The sequence below is a fragment of the Oryctolagus cuniculus genome, chromosome 17, assembly GCF_051225735.1.
Source record: "Oryctolagus cuniculus isolate XC-2025 breed Fujian yellow rabbit chromosome 17, ASM5122573v1, whole genome shotgun sequence".
NCBI lineage: Eukaryota > Metazoa > Chordata > Mammalia > Lagomorpha > Leporidae > Oryctolagus > Oryctolagus cuniculus.
The window spans coordinates 58171683-58189847 of NC_142883.1; the positions used below are offsets into that span (position 1 = coordinate 58171683).

The following is an 18165-nucleotide window of genomic DNA, read 5'->3' on the forward strand; positions in this document are numbered from 1 at the left end:
GCCCAAGTGATTGGGCCCCTGCAACCATGTGGGAGACCTGGATTGAGTTCCAGGCTTCTGCCTTTGGACTGGGCCAGCCTGGCCATTGTGATCATTTGCCATTTGCACAATGAACCAGTGGATGGAAGGCCTGCCTCTCTCTCTCTCCCTCTCCCTCCCTCTCCCTCCCTCTCCCTCTCCCTCTCCCTCTCCCTCTCCCTCTCCCTCTCCCTCTCCCTCTCTCCCTGCCTATTCATAATTCTGCCTTTCAAATACATAAATAAATCTTAAAGACATGCACACTCTTTGGTACTTCTTTGTCAGTTCTTTAACTTCTATTTCATTTGAGAGAGATAGGCAGGCAGAGCAAGCTCTTCTGTCCATTGCTTTACTCCCCAGATGCCTGCAGCAGCATCCAAGGCTAGGCTAGACACAACTGAAACGAGAGTGCGGAGCTCAGTGAACGGCAGAGACCCAGTTACACTGCCGCCTGCACACACTGCTGCCTCCCAGGGTGTGCATTAGCAGGAAGCTGGATGTGAACCCAGGCGCTCTGATATGGGATGCTGGCATCCCAAGCAGTGTCTCAACCACTATAGCAAATACTTGCCAAATACAGATGTGTGGGTTTTTTGGTTTTTTTTGTTTGTTTGTTTGTTTGTTTTGTTTTTGTGGGTTTTTTTTGTTTTTTGTTTTTTGTTTTTTTGACAGGCAGAGTTAGTAAGAGAGAGAGAGACAGAGAGAAAGGTCTTCCATCCGCTGGTTCACTCCCAAGATGGCCACAACAGCCATAACTGTGCCAATCCGAAAGCAGGAGCCAGGTGCTTCTCCTGGTCTCCCATGGGGTGCAGGGCCCAAGGACCTGGGCCATCCTCCACTGCACTCCCTGGCCACAGCAGAGAGCTGGACTGGAAGAGGAGCAACCGGGACAGAATCCAGTGCCCCAACCAGGACTAGAACCCGGACTGCCGGCTCCACAGGCAGAGGATTAGCCTAGTGAGCCACGGCACCGGCCAATACAGTTGTTTTTTTAAATAGACCTAGTATTGGGAACGAGCTAGAAAGATATAAACCACCATGTTTCTCCAAGTCACTAATTGAGAATTTCTTCTTTTTGATTGTTTAATAGTTTTTGAAAGTACATTACTTTTTTTTTTTTTTTTTTTTACAGGCAGAGTGGATAGTGAGAGAGAGAGACAGAGAGAAAGGTCTTCCTTTTGCAGTTGGTTCACCTTCCAATGGCCACTGCGGCCAGCGCGCTGCGGCCAGCGCACCACGCTGATCCGAAGCTAGGAGCCAGGTGCTTCTCCTGGTCTCCCATGGGGTGCAGGGCCCACGGACTTGGGCCATCCTCCACTGCACTCCCGGGCCATAGCAGAGAGCTGGCCTGGAAGAGGGGCAACCGGGACAGAATCCAGCGCCCCAACCGGGGCTAGAACCCGGTGTGCCGGCACCGAAAGGCGGAGGATTAGCCTATTGAGCCACAGCGCCGGCCGAAAGTACATTACTTTTATAACAGTTTTTTTTTTGTTGTTTTTTTACAATAAGTGAAACATCACAGGAAATAAACTTCATGTCATTTGCAATTGCCCATAACAGGGGAGAGCTCTAGCGTGTGCCGGGTGCGGCTGGGAGTGTTCCCTCGTGCAGGGTGAATGCCTTCATGTGTGTCCGGTGGCTTCTCAACCCCTTTGCATTCCCGCCCCTGAGCACATTGATTCAAACACTAGCATTGAGCTTCATGATTTTCTGTGATTCTAGCAAGAGTCAGAAACTGAACTTCCACATAAAATTGCCTATCTCAATAAATTAAATTCATGTGTGCTTTTCTAAAAGGGTTTTTCATAACACTAAGACCTTTGAATCCCGCTGGCTTCCACAGACCTTGGAGAAAGAGTGAACAACTTTTTTTTTTTTTTTTTTTTTTTTTTAGCACAAGGGCCAATTCAGGAAAAATAAAAATGTTTATGAGCCACATTTTTCTCCTACCCAAAATAAAACGGGCTTTTTAAGAGTCCTATAGAGGAGGAAAATATCTGTTCTTATAAGCTATAAACCATTGAGAGAATGACAGTTACAATGTTTGTATTGCCTTTTAGCCATGTAAGTCCTCCTCCATTCTGGGCATGTGTGAGATAGAACACAGGGCATCTTCATAACCTTTCATCTGGAAAATGACACTGAGCATCACATGGGAAGCCCAGCGGGCCCAGGTCACATGCTATATGGAGGGTGACTGCCAAAAGTCCATGGGATAGGCAAGCGCTGTGAGATAGTGGGCTAAGCCTCCACCTATGGTGCCGGCATCCCATTTGGGCACCAGTTCAAGTCCTGGCTGCTCCACTTCCAATCCAGCTCCCTGCTAATGCACCTGGAAAACTAGCAGAGGATGGCCCAAGTGCTTGGGCCCCTGCACCCATGTGGGAGACCTGGAGGAAGCTCCTGGCTCCTGGCTTTGGCCTGGTCCAGCCTTGTCCATTGCAACCATTTGAGGAGTGAACCAGCAGATGGAAGATTCTCTCTGTATCTCTGCCTTTCAAATATAAGTAAATAAATCTTAAAAAGGAAGGGAGGGAGAGAGGGAGGGAGGGAAAAATCATGGAAAACAGAATGAAAAGATGAATTCATTTTGGTGTAGAAAAAAATTTTTGCTTAGTTTTTTTTTAGTTATTTCTTCCTACACACTTGCCATGAGCTTTTTGAAGACCTTTCATGTACTACATAGATTTCAAAAAAAATTGGCACCCCCAAGAAACCTAGCTTCTCATTCCATTTTCTGTGAATTTTTGGAGGCACCCTCGTGTTTTCCCACCTTAGAGAAATCAGAGTTGAGGAGCTAATGGGAACTGGGAGAGGAAGGAGGTGAAGACAGCGTGTGTGTGTGCATGTGTGTGTGTGTGTACATGTATACTCCCACGCCGTCAGGATGTCTGGCTCGGAGAGTGTCAGAGCTAGGAAGGCTTTGCTTGTGCAGGAATAGGAATGAAGGGATTCACTCAAGGCTGCAGGAGACCCACGGGCAGTGAAGGCCGGAGCTCGAGGACAGACCAGGAGGGGACCAAACAAGGGAGTTGATCTTTGCAAGCAGGAAGGACAGCCTCTTTCCTGAATGGGAAGGATGGTGAGGACGCCCATCTGAGGGCACCTGCACTGGCACCGTTGTAGCAAGGAGAAAGGGCAGCTGTGAGGCCGACTGGGGCCGCATTGCAGGCGGAGCCTTGTGAAGATGGCTAGGGAGCGAGAATGGAAGTCTAGGCTCTCTCTGCTTTTCAAATAAATAAATTTTGTAAAGATGTATTTATTTATTTGAAAGGCAGAGAAACAGAGAGAGGGAGAGAGAGGTCTTCCATCTGCTGGTTCACTCCCCAAATGTCCGCAACAGCTAAAGCTGGGCCAATCAGGAGCCAGGAGTTTTTTCCGGGTCTCCCACATGGGTGCAGGGGCCCAAGGACTTGGGCCATCTTCCACTGCTTTCCCAGGCCATAGCAGAGAGCTGGATTGGATATGGAGCTTCCAGGACTCAAATTGGCACCCACATGGAATCCCAGCACGCAGGCGGAGGCTTAACATCGCAATGGCACCAGCCCCTCAAATAAATACATATTAAGAAAGAAATGGGGCAAGCCAGCCTGGGTGTGAGGCTTCCTCGGCAGGAGCACATGGTAGTTGCTGCACGCTCCAGAAAGGGAAGCTTGGAGTGGGAATGACTGCAGGATGGGCGGAATGGACGGTGGAGGGCGCTGGTGTTGTGGCCTTAGCAAGCCATGACCCAGGAGCAGGTGGGTGGGAATTCACCCTCAGGCTCACACGTGCACTAAGAAGCCGCCGCACTGTAGATACGGCTTCCATCTCAAGTGCCCTGACCACAAATCTCTGTGTGTTCTCTTCTTCCAGCAGAATTCCCGTTCTGCCAGATGCCATCTTCTGGGCAGAGTGTTCACAGGCCTGGCAGGAGAGAGTACGAACCAGAATTGTCCAAGTCACTTCCAGCTTGGGCTTTTATAACCCATCAGCTGCTGGGCTCCTGTGCTCCCCGCCCCCTGCCTGTCTGAGTCCTCACTCAGCATCAGTCCACAAGTTAATCATCTTCCTACAGGGACATCCTCATAGACACGGGGCTTCTCTGCTGCCCTAAGAACACGGCAGCCCTGGCAATAGAAGGTGTAGTGGGAATGGCTCTGTGGCATAGTGAGCTAAGCCTGTGCCTGCGGCACTGGTATCCCATATGGGCACCAGTTCAAGTCCCTGCTGTTCCACTCCCGATCCAGGTCTCTGCTATGGCCTGGGGAAGCAGTGGAAGATGTCCCATGTCCTTAGGCCCCTGCACCCCTGTGGGAGACCCAGAAGAAGCTTCTGGCTCTCAGCTTCGGATCAGCCCGGCTCCAGCCACTGTGGCCATTTGGAGAGTGAACCAGCAGATGGAAGACATTTCTGTTTGTCTCTCCCTCTCTCTGTACCTCTGCCTCTCAAATAAATAAATTCAAAAATGTAGGCTGGTACCGCAGCTCAATAGGCTAATCCTCCACCTGCGGTCCCAGCACCCTTGGTTCTAGTCCCGGTTGGGGTGCCGGATTCTGTCCCGGTTGTCCCTCTTCCAGGCCAGCTCTCTGCTGTGGCCCAGGATTGCAGTGGAGAATGGCCCAAGTGCTTGGGCCTTGCACCCACATGGGAGACCAGGAGAGGCACCTGGCTCCTGGTTTCAGATCAGTGCTGTGCGCCAGCCACAGCAGCCATTGGGGGGTGAATCAATGGAAAAGGAAGACCTTTCTCTCTGTCTCTCTCTCTCACTGTCCACTCTGCCTGTCAAAAAAAAAAAAAAAAAAAAAAACTTTAAAGGCGGGGAGGGTGTTAGCACATCCCACATGTGCCCAGCGGTTAGAGACAGCCTCCCTCCTCCCACCCTGGGAGCTGCACACTGGTGGCTTGTGCTATCCTGGGAGCACGCTGGAGCACCTGTAATGGCGCAGGGTCACTGAACATGACACAAAACTACTTCACTCGGAGCTGCAATTAGAGCTTCCGCAAGGAGAAAGCAGGCCTGAGGAACCGCCGTGGTTCCTAAGAGTAAACCAATGTGCATGTAAGCAGGAGCTAATGGATGCAGTTTATCCAGACTCTCCAGCGGCCTCTCATGAGACTCCACACCCAGTCTGCTTTCGAAAGTGAGCTGTGGTGAGAGACAGGCCTGGGATGGTCACCACCCTGGCAGAGTTCTGGTTGGCAGTTTTCTGTCCCTACCTAACGCTGCGCCAGCTCCTCTGAGAACCCTGCGCCGCACCCCGCACAATAGCCACCTGCTGTGTCCTGCTCTTGCCAAGGCTGTGGCTTACTACGGATGCCGAATTGGGGGCGGTCACCGAGCCACACACTTGTTACTCGTCAGCACTGAGTAGATGATGCTTCAATGTAGCGTAAGCAGTCAACGGGTAGCACTGCTTCTAGAATTAAGATGTGGTTCTCTGCCCAGGTGTTACAGCGTTGTGGCCTTAGCAGTGTATTCTCGCGACTGTCCCTCGCTTAGCACCAACTAGGAAATGAACACTGTGCCAAGTGGGCTTTGTCTTGAGCCCTGAGAGCAAGAGATTTTCACCTGTCCTTTCTGGACGAGCGAAGTGGAGGCCAGGGAGGGCACAGCCTGAATTGGACTCCGGGGCTCTGAGCTGAATCTCTTAGCTACTTGACTCTCACCTGGCCCGAGCAAGAGGGGCAGCCAGAGCTCCGGCGAACACAGCGCCGTAGCAGGGAAGAAGCTGGGATTGCAGGCAGTGGGTGCGATGAGGCTGAGTTGAGAATGATCACTCCGTGTTGTCTGCTCTTTTCCAGCCCCCTGCTCGCCGTGGCCTTTGCCACTTGCTGTGCCGTCCCAGGCATCGCCCTTCTGACCTGGGGGGTGAATCCCCTCACAGGAGCCCTGGGCGTCTTCAACATCTTCCTGTACACCTGCTGCTACACGCCGCTGAAGAGAATCAGCATCGCCAACACGTGGGTCGGGGCCGTGGTCGGGGCCATCCCCCCTGTCATGGGCTGGACCGCAGCGACCGGCAGCCTGGATGCTGGTGAGTTCTCGCCTTGTGGGGGCTCGGCTTCTGTCTGTAGACCCGCGCCGCATGCGTGCCGGACACCAGGGCTTGGTGGCCCTCCCATGCTGGGCTGGACACAGCCCTTAAGCTGCAGTGTTTGGCTAGTTTCCGTTTGACTCAGTGCTGACTGTTAAAAAGGACGTGAGGGGTATGCATTTGGTGTAGTGGTTAAGTGTCCACATCCTCCATCAGAGTACCTGGGTCAACGTCTAGCCGGCTCCTGACTCCAGCGTCCTGCTGGGGCAGAGCCTGGGACGCAGCAGTGATGCCTCAGGTACTCAGGCCCCTGCCACCCACATGGGAGACCTGGACGGAGTTCCAGCTCCTAGCTTGGAGCTTGGCCCATCGCTCTCTGCCTCCCAAATAGATAAACAGTTGATGAGGTGGGCTATGTTTACTTGCCTTATCCTCAAAAAAAAAAAAAAAAAAAAAAAACAAAACCTGGAAATCACAAATTAGGTCAGTGGAGGACTGGCTGAGTCACCTTGGATGTCCTGGTCCATGGAGAAGGGTCTGGAACCAGCCTGCCACCCCCTAGGCCCTAAAGGTGACACTTTGTTGGCAAGCCTCCTCACAAGCTCTTAACTTCCACAGAGCTGGGTTATTCACCACCACCACCCCCCCATGAAAGAACAGATTATTTTCATTAGTTTCTAATTTATTTTTATATGATTTGCTTAAATTGTTCATGCTGTCTACAATAAAACCATTGAAACATTTCTACATTTTTTTTGGTAGTATGTCACAGCTAAATTTGTGGGGTGAAAATGGCTCATTTTTACCATCTGTAAGGGAAGTTTCACAGTCTAATTAGTCAAGTAATTAGTGTTTTTGACCGACACTTAGGAAGGAAGTGGTGAGGTTTCCTGCAGTATATGTAAGTACATATTTTTCAGATGAGAGATCAAAAGGCATTTGACCATAAACCGTTACCCCGTAAGCCCCGTTTCTGAAACTTTTCATAAAAGCTCCAGCACTCCGATTTGGCAAGCTTGCAAGTATGATTACACCTCCACCACGACTGTCTCTTAGAACGGTTTTAATATCCTGTAAATGGCGGATTTTAATGGGCCTACAAATGTAATATTGCGCAGCGTGCAGGCACATTTGCTCCGTGTCTCATCCGTGTGGGAGGCAGCATCAACAACATGGTTGAGGACAGGGAGGCCAGAGCCAGACACTCCCACTCATGGGCCGGTGACCTGCCTTCCGATTGGCCTCCTCACTGCCACAGTATCGTCTTCAGCCACACCGGGCTAATCACGCAGCATCTCTCCTCGCAGCGTCGCTGTGAGGATTAAACTGGTTGCTGTCTTGGTTCTTTTCTGTGCTGTGATGAACCGAAGACCACAGACTGGGTCATTCATAAAGACGTTGATTTCCCACAGCTCTGCAGGCTGGGAGATCCAAGATCAAGGGGCTCACGCATGGTGAGGGCCTTGCGGCCACATCCCCCAGGGACCACGGATGGTGGGGACGGATGAAACGCACCCTGTAGCCCATTCATGAGGATGGAGACCTCCCATTAGGCATCAGCCATACCCTGTGGATTAAGTCTCCGACACACGTTTCTTAGGGGGAGACACATTCAGACCAGGGCACTTGTTCTGCGCAAAGCGCTGGATGGAAGTGAGGCCTGCACTCGCCATCTGTGTTGTGATTGCTGCCGCCCGGTCCCTTGGTCAGCACAGAGGAAGAAAGGGCACGAGGTTGTGTTTGGCTCACACGCTCTGGGTGTTCTGAAGGCTGCGAACAGCCTCCAGGGGTAGCGAAGAGAGCACTGGGTCTTGGGTGAAGGAGTCGTCAGGGAAGTTTGGCATCCGGGACCAGATGATGTCTGCGTGCTGCCAGTCACCTCTCTCTTCCTTGGCTCCCTTGGGAGCCCAACCCCTGATTCGACCTATTCCCCTTCTCCGGGATGCATCCTGTCCCTCCCGTGCCCCCCCCCCCCCCGCAAGGTTTTGTAGCAGGTGCCCAGACGAGCGAGGAAGCAAGTGTGCTGACTCCCAGGGCTCTTCATCTTCCCGTGTGAGCGCTTGGATCCCTGTCCTGAGCCACCTGCCTCTCTAACGGAGACTCCCCTTCTCTCCCGGTGCCCTGCCAGAAGTTCCCAAATCCTATCCAGGTCCCTGAAACCCAGCATAAAGGAATATAGCACCGGAAGTACCTTTTCTGCCTGGGGGGTCCCAGACAGGGTCAGGGTCAGAGCCAAGTGATGGAGGCTGAAGGACAGGTGTCACAGGTGGTCCAGTCCAGGGCCATGAAGAGACTGGTCACCAATGTTGTGCAGGGACCTAGGGCCCAGGTCCTGTGAGGGCTGCAGGCTTTTGTCATCTTCAGAAAGTTTGGATTTGGCTCAACTGCTAAGAGTCTCATTTAAACTATTTTTTAATGTTGTTTACAGATGGTTAATAATGCACAATTGAAGGCAGGCCATGCCTTGTTTAGGCAGCAAAATGAAAACATGTGCTTATCTGGAAAAAATGAGATCCATTATCTACCCGAACAGAACTGGTACAGAACAGAGCAGGCCTAAAGATTTCTGTCACCACCGAGAGCGGTCCCCTGGGCAGCCTTTGACACGGACTTCTCTCACATCCTTTTTCTTAAAATCCGAAAGATGCATTGCTACACGCGCGTGGTTTACTGCACCCAGAAATCTAACTTATCACAGAACAGATCATACGCCTAAAGCCTTGTCTAGTTTATACAGGGGAAAAAAAATTACTACTACTTTATATAATGCTTTAAACTGCTTCAGAGAAATTGCGAAACATGAACTTGATAGCGCAAACAAGATAAGCAGTAAATATTTGAATGAAGGGATCAGTGGCTGTTTACCTTCCATCTTACAGGTGACAGAACCTACAAAAACTTCCTTTCAAGCCTTGTTGCTAGGATTTTAGGAACTGGGTTGAATGCAGTTTAATATAATTTGGTCAACCTCTGGACCAGCACTGTCTAGTATGGTGGCCACTAGCCACTGTGACTGTTGAAGTCAACTTCAAAATCCGATTTCTCAGTCCCGATGGCCATATTTCAAATGCCCAAAGCCACATGTGGCTAGTAGCTTCTGTGCTAACGCTGCAGGCGGTTCACATGCCGATATGATTTGCTTATCAACCTGTGTTCTGTCTGCCCTGCGTGAGTGTGTAGTTTATATAAGAGGGCATTTTAGGAGACCATATTTGTGGTCTTAGTACATCGAAAACACCGGTTCTCAAACTTCCATGTGCATCCAGCTGACCTGGAGGGCTTGCTAAAGCATGGATTCCTGGGCCCTACCCTGGAAAGTTTCTGATGCTGTAGCTTTCCAGGACTGCATTTCTCATAGTGCAGATGCCCCTCGTCCAGAAACGACACTTTCAGAACCACTCAGCTGTAAAGATGGAACCAGGAGGAGCTGCAGCCGTGGGGACACCTTGGGCATGCTTGGCAGTTCAGCAGAGAGCCTGAGCAGGTGGTGTTGTTTTGAGATGTGCTGGTGCTGCCATTTGTATTGTCCATGAGATTCTCTCTCTTGTAGGTTCTGATCTTTGGGCACTGGCCACAAAGTTTCTTTCCTTCTGTAGTTATCTCCAAATCAGTGCATCTGGGCCCCTCCCCAACCTGGTCACCTTGGGGAAGCCTAGCAGTAAGAGAAACCTGTGAAACACCGTCTTGAACTGCGCTGGTGGTGAGGGGGAGAAACGGGGAGGTACAGGAGCCAGGAGGAAGCAGGGAGACCACACACTTGGTTGAGCAGACCCAGCACAAACTGGTCCCCGTAATCACTTCTGTGGGCGGGCGTCCGTTGAGTTCCTGCTGTGTGCTAGGCACTGAGGAATATAAAACTAACTAAAACCCATCCCCTGTCCTCATGGAAATGATGGCTGTGCGTCTTCCAGGAGAGGCAGACAGGTGATAAAATAATTAAGTGGTCCAAGAGCTTCAGCAGAGTGTGCGTCTTCAAAGGGCTGTGGGCTCTCCCATCCACCCCAACTTGGTCCAAGTCTTTTTGAAAAAAAAAAAAATATTGTATTTATTTGAAGGGCAGAGTGATCAGGGGAAGGGGAAGAGAGAGATCTTCGAGTTGCTGATTCACTCCCCATATGGCCACAACAGCCAAAGCCCAGAACTCCGTCTCAATCTCTCACAAAGTAGCAGGGCCCTAAGCAGCAGGGCCACCCTCCACAGCTTTCTCAGGCACACTAGCAGGCATCTGGACCGGAAGTGACGCAGCCAGGACTCAAATCCGCCCTCTGATATGGGATGCCGGCTGCAATGACGGCAGTTATAGCTCGCTGCACCACAATGCCAGCCCCTATAGTCCAAGTCTTGACTGGGTTTCCTGAGAAGGGAGTGTGCTTTCTAGGAAGAGGGGAGACCATGCACAGAGGCTGATGGGTTTGGGAGCAGGAGCAGCATTGGGCGGAGCGGGGAGTGAACTTGGCCTAAGAGCTGCTGCCTGCTGAGGAATTCCCCCTGCGCCTGGAGACGGACCTGTTGGAGCTTGAAGCCGGAAGGAGCAGGGTCCCGCTTGGGAGGGAGGCGCTTTCACCTCGTGCAGCAGGTTCCCCCGTGGCTCTTCCAAGACCAGGAAGTTGCTAAGGCTGCCCTTTCTGCCCTCCCAGGCCTTGAGCGTCTCCCATCGCCCCCCCTTCCCGTCCCGCTCCTCCCCCTTGGCCCTCCCTGTCGTAGACCCGCCCCTTGCCTCCTTGTCTGAGTGAAGCATCCATCTGATTGTCCTTTGAAAGAGCGGCTTGCTCACACCAGTGCACCTCATCCACGTGAGCAAGCAAGTGAAGGACCCGTGCTGGGAGGGAGGCAGAGCCCATGAACATCCTGCACTCCTGGGCTCTACCTGGGAACCAGGACGGAAGACAGCACGCACATTTAAGTCACCAGGTCGCCCCGCACGCGCCTTTGCAAAAGCCTTTACTGGGGGGTCAGCAGGTGGTGGCCAGGATCGGGGAGGAAGCAGGAAGCAGCTCAGGGCTGGAAGGAGAACTGGAAACCCTTCAGCCTTCTGTCTGTAAGGAACTAACCGTGTCGTCGGGAGGACAGCTGGACAGAGGAGAAGCTAAGTCAGCAGAGAGAGCCAGGTGCTTCCCAGGCAGCACGAGCCTAAGTGCCTTTCCCTCTGCTTAGCGTCTGGGTGTTTCTGTGGTCATAGGAGGACCTCGGGGGGGGGGGGGGCGGGGGGGGACCCAGAGCACTGAAGAGATGAGGCTGCCTTTCTTCTTCCTGTGAAGACACAAAGCATAAGGATCAGGGCACCCCCTGGGATTCTGGGTTGTTTTGGTTTATGAATAGTGAAAAAGAACTCCTCGTTGTTTTAGGTGCACCTGTGGCACGGCTCCAGGGCAGACCCTGGGTCTGTCCCCTCTGGTATCCCAGCAAGGCCCAAGCAAAGCTGCACAAAGAACTGGAAACAGTTCAGCTGTTTCCCCCAGTCTGCAGCACCCAGCGCTTGTGGCAGGGAGGACCCGGGAACCAGCTTCCCTTCCACAAGGCCCCTCTGTTGACAGAGGCCCTGGCTGTGATGGGACTTCACCTGGGTCCATTGCCTTTTCCTCTCACCTGTCTGATTCCTTTCCCTTTTAAGTGTGTGTGTGTGTGTGTGTGTGTGTTCAAGAGCCTAACTGCCGTCAGCAGGACACATTACAGATGCTCCCCAGATAAAACTCAGAGAGGCAGAGAGGGAGCGGACTGTTTGCTGGCCCCTGGTCTAGCCAGCCTGTTGTCTTAGGAACCAAAGCTCTTGGCTTGATTTGCACACAAGGGACAGCAGTGACAGAAGTGACCTATGAGAGCCCTGGTGGAGGAGGCCCCTGGGAGTGTCAGGGGGACACTGCAGATAAGTGCCTGGCAGCTGCCTTCCCAGCTCCAAGCGGCCTGGAGCCCTGCACATTAGGCCTCTCAGCTGTGTTTCCCTCCAGGGACTCCTTAGTTTATCTCAGGGACTTGGGGTAAAACCCCTTAGCCCTCCCCCAGCGAAGCCATCTCTCTTCCCAACACTCCCATTTCTTTTTAGAAAGACTCCATTTTATTGTTATTATTATTACTATTATTATTTTGGTCATTTTCATAAATGGGAACAGACCCCAAATCTTGGGAGTATATGGAAGGAGTGCCACTAGGGACCGTCTCGTAGAGTTGATTTGTCTTTGGTGGGTAATTCCCACGTTGCCTGTGTGGCAAACGTTCATTATGTCAGCCAACATGCAGTTACCAATGAGGCCTCAGAAATGGGCCCTTATCAGGGAGTGACCCTGGCGGATGGATGGAGGCACCCACAGAAAGAGAATGAGGTGCTTGCCCCTGCGCTGGTGAACTGCAGAACCTTCCAACGCTGTTGCGCTTTGTTTACCTCCTTTATTCCCAGAGGAGAAAACAGAGTGCCAGAGAGGGACCTGACTCACTCCCTCATTCAACAAATATTTATTGAGGGCCCACTGAGCGCCAGGCGCTGTGCAGCCCCAGCACATGTAAAAGATTTCCTCTACAAGACTGCCCAGTGTGAAATCCTACTCAGAGACAAGTTCATGGCTTAAGACGTCACCGTGGCTAGCCGTGGGTGTTCCCAAGACAAAATAAACAAGGACCGTTTTCATGGCGATATTTGCAAACAGACAGTATGTACTCCTGTGTTCTGGCCAACAAGGACGACGGAGGCACGGAGTCTGGGAAAGGACGTACCAGAAACGCACTGCTAGACCCCGGGGTGGGTGGCGTGAGAGGAAGCAAGCCCCAGGCATGGAGTGCACCGGGGCCTTGTGGACAGGAACCGATCACAAGCCTTTAGGGAGCTGGGCCAGCGCCTCCCCAGGGCGGCCTCAGGCAGACCCAGTGCCTGGGCACTGTTCACACTTGGGTGACAAAGACAGCAGGAGCGGCCCGGGTGAGCTCAGGAGCGAATCCACGGGTGCTTGACCCTTCCTGCCAGAGAGACAGAGGTGGGGGGCGGGGGCTCGTCGCTTTCCCTCCCCCTGGACCGTCCACCACGGTGAGGGAGAGGGGAGCCTCTCATTATCCCCAAGTCACTGCGGCAGGGTTCTTCCAGGGCAGGGGCCTGGGGGCTGCGCCCAGAGCACTTTCATCTCCTTTGTGGCCCGCGCGGTTGATAAACTGACCCCGCATCCTCTGCCCTTTATCCGCAGCGCCATAGAAGTCCATCGCGCTGTTGAGGCCGATCTGTTCCACAGGCTCCTTTGTGTCAGCTCTCAAAAAGAAGAAAGGCTTTGAAATCTGTGACCGTGACGTGCCGGCTCTGGCTCTGCCCTCCTCCCCCCCCCCCCCCCCGACCCAGCTCGCCCGCAGTTTCCATAACCATGGACCCCTGAAAGCAGGAGCGTAACCAGCCCTGGTCCAGACAGGCAACCGAGGGCCACACCGAGAGGGGGACCCATTGTCCCAGGCATGGAAGGCCGCTCCAGCCCAGCCCCAAGGCTCGCTGGAGGCAGGCGTCTTTGTCCTGTGCAAGGCCATGCGTGGATAGTACGTGACAGTGAATGGGTTTGGAGCGGGGGTAGGGTGGGAGGGGGCCCACCAGGGGCCCAGCAGAGAGCAAGCCAGAAGCACTGAACTTGCTCCAAGGGGAAGGAACCTCCTTGCAGGACTCCTTACAGGAGGTCCCGGCTCCGACTCGTGGATGCTTGTGTCCGCTCCACCAGGATGCCCGTTTGCCTAGGATTGCACGGTTGCATCAGCAGATTGATGGGGACACGCTGCTGCAGCCAAGAGCATTTCTGGACCAGGGCGAGGAGTGGAGACCAGTGAGGATCCCCCCAGTCTGCCTGGCGGAGAAATGACACCGGGATCAGCCTCGCCCCACCTCGATGTCTCCCTACAGTCAGGGCAGGGGGCTGTGACGAGGCACACAACTCAGCAGCTAGTTCCCTTCTCCGCCCCTGTGGATAGAGGGCAGTGGGTCAGGCCCCCACGCCTGGGTAGGCTCCCCAGAGCCAGGGCTGCAGCGTCTGACACAGGAAGTGCCAAACTCTGGAGAGCCAGACCCACAAGACAGGCCACACCACAGTTTTCGTAATCTCCAGTATTTTTACCTATTCAGATGCTGGTGAGTAACTGATCACAAGAGAGAAAGAAGAGGGGCCCGTGTTGTGGCCCTGGAACGCCGACACCCCAGATGAGTGCTGGTTCAAGTCCTGGTGGCACCACTTTCTGCTGATGGGCCTGGGAAGGCAGTGGAAGATGGTCCAAGTGCTTGGCCCCTGCCACCCATGTGGGAGACCCGGATGGAGTTCCAGGCTCCGCTCTGGCCTGCCCCAGTCCTGGCCATTGCACCCATTTGAGGAGCAAACCAGTAGATAGAAGATCTCTCTCTCTCTCTCTCTCTCTCTCTCTCTCTCTCTCTCTGTTTCTTTGTCCCTCTGTCTCTAATTTTTTTCAAATAAAATAAATAAATCATTGGTAGGAAAAATACAAGAGGAAGTAGCAACCGGCATTTGGTGCAGAAGTTAAAAGCATTGCTTGAGATGCCAGCATCTCCCATGGGAGAGCTAGGGTTCAAGTCTCAGCTCTGCTTCTGATTCCAAGTCTGTGCTAATGCACACCCCGGGAGGCAGCAGATGATGGCTCAAGTACTTAGGCCCCTACCACCCATGAGGACGACCCGGATTGAGGTTCAGGCTCCCGGCTTCTGTCTGGCTGTTATGGGCATTTGGGAAGCAAACCAGTAGTAGATGGAAGATCTCTGTCTGGCTCTGTTTCTGTGTGTGTGTGTGTGTGTGTGTGTGTCTTTCAAATAAATGGAAGGAAGGATGAAATAAATAGAAACTGTCTTTTGACATTTCTTCCACATATAATTAAACCAATTACGTGCCAGGGTTCTGGAGGATTTGGTAGGAAGATGAGAAGATTGACTGAAAAGAAGCAGAAAACACACAGCTTGTGTGGGTGGATTAAGTTCAGCAACCACATTCAGATCAGCTTACAAATCCCTTCTTCCAGGAAGCCTTCCTTGCCCGCTGTGGGGCGAACATGGTGTTCCTGCTGTGTGGGTGCTACCCACAGCCCTGCCCCTAAGGTAGCAAAGCAGCACCGGCTACGATCCCATTCATCCATTCATGCCACCGTTCTCCCTTTCTCCCTTTCTCCCTGGCCAGACTCCAGCAGACGATGCCGAGAACAGGCCCAGTGCTCTAGCAGGGTGGTCACCGCCCCCTGTCTGTTGTCATGGAAGTCGGGCCTGCAGGAGCAGACCGCTCTGGGGGCTTGGGGGCGCGAGGCCAAGCAGAGGAATGCAGCCCTGATGCTGGTGGTGGGTGAGGCCTGTGAATTAGGAACTGCGGTGCTCTGCCCGCCCTGCACAGCTCAGCCGAGTCGTAGCCTTCCTGCCCTCCCTCACTTTATCCTGATGAAGAGAGCGATGCGTTTTGTATCTTGTGAAGGGCGAGAACGGTTGAAGCGTACCACGCAGAGCTGGGACGGGAGCAGCGGGGTGGGCAGTAGTTTTCTGAGCACAATCCGTTAAGGCTGTGCTTTCTAAAAGCCTTGCACTTGTGACACGAGCCAAAGCCTGCTCGGTTTCCTCTCTCAGAGACAGCAGCCTGCTGCTCTTAGGAAGCAGATTTTTTTCTTCTTTTTTTATTATGTTACTTGCAAGCCAAAGCACAACAGAAAATGGCTATTGCGCACAATAGAACAGTCCAGCTGGCACCCAGAAAGGGGGGTGGCAGGGGGGCTTTTCCAAATGAGCAGGAAGCCTGCGCACTTGGGCCTGCCACCGTGGCCTCTGCTCCAGCACAGCCCACCAGACCCCAGCTCCCAATTAGCTGCCCCACCCTGCGTGTCGGGCTCTCGCTGATGTGGTTTTTCCTGATGAGACACTTCTGGGCCGTGTCAGCTTCCACGTGTGCTGTGGCTGCCTTGACTGCAAGGTGGCATCAGGGCAGATTCCCCCCCCCCCCCGCCGACCCCCACCAGCTGTGAGCCGGTCATGAGCTGGGGCGGGGCTGTGCCCTGGGGTGTGCCCAGCAGCCTCTGGTGATGCTGCGTCCCGTGGAGCCAAAGACGCTTTGCCTTCACCAAGTGTGTGAAAGCCATAGACATCACCTTATCTTATCGAAATATGAAGAGAAGCCTACTTTATATAAAGACTCTTATTTTTTTTTAAGGGAAAGGGTTTATTGGGGAAAACCCAACAGGGAAGGGGCAAGGAAGGAAAAAGAGGGAGGAGGGTAAGAGAGATAGAGAGATGGGGAGAGAGAGAGGAGCTGAGAGAGAGGTGAGAGAGAAAGAGCTATAAAGACTCTTTTTAATATTTATTTTATTTATTTATTTGAGAGGCAGAGTTACAAAGAGAGAGAGGGAGAAACAGAGAGAGAGCTCTTCCATCCGCTGTTTCATTCCTCAAATGGCCACAACGGCTAGAGCTGGGCTGATCTGAATCCAGGAACCAGGAGCCCCTTCCAGGTCTTCCACGCTGGTGCAGGCACCCCAAGGACTTGAGCCATCCTCCATTGCTTTCTCAGGCACATTAGCAGGGAGCTGGATTGGAAGTGGAGCAGCCAGAACTCAAACTGGCACCCATATAGGATGCCAGTGCCGCAGGGGGAGGCTCAACCCACTCCGCCACAGGGCCGGCCTCCAGGACTGTCATCTTCATGAGCTGGGAAATGTTTCTGTCCTCTTTCCTTCCAACTAGCCTCTTGTACATGGCTCCGCCAACATTTGAATTCACACCCACAGTCAGTCGCTGTTGGCCTGCTACTAAGGAGGCAGCAGCAGAGCTGGGTCTCATCAGTGAGGTAATGACCTCCTTACCTGTGAGATGGGGCTGGTAGTAGCTGCAGGCAGAGCCATCGTGAGGCTGGGGAACCATCTACCTGCTCTACGAGAGAACTCCTAACAGCTCATGGAGCCGGGCTGGGCATTTGACACGGTGGTCAACAGGTCACTTGGGAAGCCTTCACCCCTATCAGAGTGGCTGGCACAAGTCCCAGCTCTCCTCCCAGGTACAGCTTCCTGCTAATGCACACCCTGGAAGGGAGCAGTAATGGCTCAACTAATGGAGTCCCTGCCACTCACATAGGAAACCTGGATTGAGTTCCCGGGTTGGCTCCTGCCTTTGGCGTGGGCCAGCCCCAGCTGTCGCAGGCATTCAGGGAGTGAGCCAGCAAACGGAAGTCTTTGTCTCTCTGCCTTTCAACTAAATTGAAAATAAAAGATCATTTAGAGTTCATAGAACAGTAGAATTAAAAGATAAGGTTTTTTTTTTTAAGATTTCTTTATTTATTTAATTTGAAAGAGTGACAGGTGGGGCAGGGAAGAGAGAGATATTTCATCTGCTGGCTCATTCCTGCAATGGTCACAAAGGCTCGGGCTGGGCCAGGCAGAAGCCAGGAGCCGGGAACTCTGCCTGGATCTCCCACATGGGTGGCAGGGGCCTGAGTACTTGGTCCACGTTGTGCTGCTTTCCCAGGTGCATGAGCAGGGAGCTGGATTGGAAGCCAAGAGTGGGACTCGAACCTGCGCTCCAGTATGGATGCTGGCATCACAGCAGCGGCTTACCCCTCAAGGCTGGCCCCAGGGATGAGTTTATCTGGATGCAAGGAAATCCTGAAGGCCAGTTTGTTCATAAGATGCCTTTTCCATGAACTTTGCGTGGTCCCCCCATAGTCCCCTGCCCAGGACCTGGAGTCTGACAGCCACAAGGTGCTTTACCTGCGGTGTTGCGAAGGCCCTCAGACTTCACATGGCCATAAATGAAACACTTCATAGTCCACTGTGTGCATACACCCCAGTGACTGGCAGTTACAACCCATGCCCCTTCGCTGTCTCCCTGCTGTCTGTTCCCTCCTGCATTTGGGAAGATCCCCCTCCCTCCAGCCTGTGTCATAGGACCACAACGGGACCATAGCAGAGTGAGCCTGCCTTGAAAATCAGACAGACTTTATCTCATTTTGGAGAAGATAACATCATCTGAACTATTTTTTTTTTTTGACAGGCAGAGTGGACAGTGAAAGAGAGAGAGACAGAGAGAGAAAGGTCTTCCTTTGCCGTTGGTTCACCCTCCAATGGCTGCCGCTGCAGCCGGCGCACCGCACTGATCCGATGGCAGGAGCCAGGAGCCAGGTGCTTTTCCTGGTCTCCCATGGGGTGC

At 52.9% G+C, this 18165-nt stretch overlaps 1 protein-coding gene across 2 annotated transcripts in view; it reads left to right on the forward strand.

Annotated features, from left to right (window-relative positions):
- Positions 1–18165, forward strand: part of COX10 (cytochrome c oxidase assembly factor heme A:farnesyltransferase COX10) — a 146659-nt gene that overhangs the window by 124268 nt on the left and 4226 nt on the right. For both annotated transcript variants that reach the window (XM_002718961.6, XM_089317848.1), the window contains one exon: positions 5803–6035. In XM_002718961.6, the coding sequence (XP_002719007.3) occupies positions 5803–6035 (233 nt within the window). The remainder of the gene's footprint in view (positions 1–5802; positions 6036–18165) is intronic.